The 3242-nt window shown below is 31.0% G+C and overlaps 1 protein-coding gene across 1 annotated transcript in view; it reads right to left on the reverse strand.

The window, feature by feature from the left end:
• Positions 1-3242, reverse strand: part of LOC108751640 (dipeptidase 1-like) — a 129033-nt gene that overhangs the window by 2448 nt on the left and 123343 nt on the right. Inside the window, exons 9-10 of the mRNA XM_018491924.1 lie at positions 1569-1653; positions 943-1018 (exon numbers count right to left, since the gene is read on the reverse strand). Of these exons, the coding sequence (XP_018347426.1) occupies positions 943-1018; positions 1569-1653 (161 nt within the window). The remainder of the gene's footprint in view (positions 1-942; positions 1019-1568; positions 1654-3242) is intronic.

A 3242-nucleotide genomic window follows, 5' to 3' on the forward strand; every position in this document is an offset into this window, starting at 1 on the left:
TGCAGTATTGTACTCGCAATTGACGTGCGTCCCACGCATTATTATAGATACGCAAGCTTTTGTGATTCCACATTAGGTCTGAACAGTCTGATTGTTATTATGAATAAGTATTGAATTCGAAAATAGAAAATAACTTGTACAATTAGCTAGTTTATTGCGAAACGTATTTATTCGAGCGTGTAAGTTTAATAAAACTACAAAAATTTACGTTTCTGTTTAAATAGCATATTTTAGTGATTTTATTAACCATGTTCGGTGAATATAAATTAATTTGATTCAATATAAAAGAAAAACCGTATTTTGAATGTCAAAAGGAAATGTGATGGGTACAGATTGTGCATTTCATGATCTTAGTTTTCTGTTGCTCAGTTAGAAAGAAATGAACATATGTATTAGCATCTTTCTTCAACTCGATACTTTAGAGAGAAAGTGATATGATTCAAGTCATCTCATTCTTTCTAAATCGATAGTGACAACTTCGTAGGAATATGCAGTCTATTCTTATCACAGCTATGGTTAAACCGAAATAAATTTTGAAAAAATTATTATGACGAAGGAAAAAGAAGTTGCGTTAGCAACGATATATTTTACTATGCATTTACATTATTACAAGAACCATGATAGGCACTTTGTGAAAGTTTCATGACTGCGGAACAAAAGCAGTTCCTTGGGCATTGTTTCTTGTACCTCCCCTCCATCAAATTAACCTCCTGGGACTCACGCGAAAACAAGCGAAGCAATTATCCTCGAGCGTAAAAGTGGAACTCTCTGTAGGTTAAATACATATTTACGTCGAGTTGCAGATTTATTATGGCCCGTACTTTTCGACGAAATTAATCACAAGCGTTACTGTATCAAATTACTTTTATAACAACGCGCCGTACGTGTGTTGTCTCTGAGTGCCCCTGCGCACGAAAATAGATATTGTGAAAGAATAATTACAAATTTATCCCGTCGAAACCCGCTCCGATTCCAACATGATCGATTCCCGCCACCTTCCGAATATGATTGATGTGTGCTGAAACAATATATTGGGCCTTAATCATTTTGTCCTGCTGCCAGCACGTCACAAATTTTATTTTAATATGAAATATTTTAATATAAATGCATGCGCTTTTGCCTGGGGGAATAAAATGTGATTGGGGAATAGCACGGTTATGAGGTAACGTGCTCATGAGATCGTCATGCATGCATAGGTAAAATGTTTTATTATTGTCAGAAGCACATAACGGATCTTTTTAGATATTTGCGAGTGTTAAAGTAAAAAATAAATATATATCCCACTTAAAAAAATGGCTAAGCAAATGGTGAATTGCAGGATTCTTGCAATATTAAGATACACGATTTGTTCTTCATTCGAGAAATAACGAATGCATTTATTTTGTTGTAATTTTACGTCTTTTTAGGAGCACGGGTTTGAAAATTAAATTTACAACGGAAAATGTGTCAAAATGACGTAAAATATAACGTGTACAGTAATTACGCGTCTGTCACATGCAATATTGATACGGTATAATTTACTCCCGGGGTTTGGCTTAGCACAGTTTCCCGTATAGCGTTGCACGTACCAATAACGTCTTTTATAGTAGCGGTGCTGTTGCATGTTATGAAGTAGGTATAAAAAGGGACCATCGCCACTCCGCCATTTTTAGCCTGTGAACAGATACATTAATGTCATACACGCTGTGCGATTGTATTTCTTTCGATCTTTAAACGTATGACACGAAATTACATCGTGCAGTTATGTACAATAAAATCATAATATATATTATTCCACTACTGAAATTTATTCGCGAGAAAATGGCTGGTTGTTTAATATCTTCAAAAGTGATTTTATTGGAACGGTGTTAAAAACATTTTTTTAAATTCAATTTATGCGCACTTTAATAAATAATTCACACTAAACTAATTAATTTTTTTCAAAGTTTTGACTATTTTTCCAACGTATGCATTATTATTATGTACTTATACCAGATCTTAGACGATGTCGATGGAATTAAATAATTTCAACGAATAATTTCTTATTCCTTCAAATTTGATATACACTACAATGTATGTAGGATTTAAAAGGATTAAAACGGTCTCTCTTTAGGATGCCATGGTACAAAAAATTTGATATAGAAATAAATAAAAAAAAATATTTTATTAATTTAATTCGTTCTAGCAGATTATTATTATTATAAAATATATTTGAAGATTTACATGAAATAATATGATATAATTGTATCAAAGAAATCAGCGTTTCAAAAAATTAATAGTTAATAATGAAAATAAAATTACAATACAAGACAGATTAGTAGAATAGCAAGGATAGGTACCTATTATAAAATAATAATATAAAATAATTCAATTAATACTAATTTCTTCATTAACTATATTAGTTTTTTTTAATCAACTAAACGCGGAAACTATCCGAGAAAACTGTATCAAGGAACGCAGTTGTCTATTTGATACCTATCCTTGCTATTCTATGCAATGTTAATTAGGGCAGCAGGACAACGCGGTTAATAACACGTTACCGGACAAGCCATCCGGCTTAGATCGTTGTTACTCATCCTCTCGTTCTGCGGGTATAATTAAGGGAATATCGATCGCTTATAGAGAGAGAAGGGAATGAAGCTCGTGGCGATGTTACTAGGATAACTTTAAGACATCGAGGAAAATTTCGATTAATTAACCATCTTATTTTTCGAAGATGAGTTAACAATACTTTGCGTACATTACTTTACAAGTTGAAAATATGTTTTAAAACCAATATAATTAGTGCTGCATTATAATTAGTGATGCATTTCGATATGAAAATCTTGGAATATTGTCTCGAAACTTGTCATCTCTTTTAAAATAACATTTCCGCGATTATCATGTGTCATTTGTTTTTTCTCGTATCGTCTTGTCTCGGAAAAATTGGAGAAATCCATGCCAGTTACAATATACTGTCTCATTATATAAATAAATATTTTAAATAAATGAAACGAGATAGTCGTTACATATAATTTTTTTAAAATGGAATATTATTAGGTAGAAATTATTAGGTAATATCAAGATATTGGAATAGAAATCAGCGCCAGGTTAATAAAAATAAATGTTTTTCTCTCAGAACTTTATATCTACGAATTTCAAAGTAGATTATAATATTGATTATAAAATATTGACACATAATCAGTTATTGTTACTTTTACTACTTATATCTTTCATAATTTTAATATAATTATTTATAATAAAATAATATAATTTTCTTTCAT

The sequence above is a fragment of the Trachymyrmex septentrionalis genome, unplaced genomic scaffold (assembly GCF_001594115.1).
Source record: "Trachymyrmex septentrionalis isolate Tsep2-gDNA-1 unplaced genomic scaffold, Tsep1.0 scaffold51, whole genome shotgun sequence".
In the NCBI taxonomy this organism is placed as follows: domain Eukaryota; kingdom Metazoa; phylum Arthropoda; class Insecta; order Hymenoptera; family Formicidae; genus Trachymyrmex; species Trachymyrmex septentrionalis.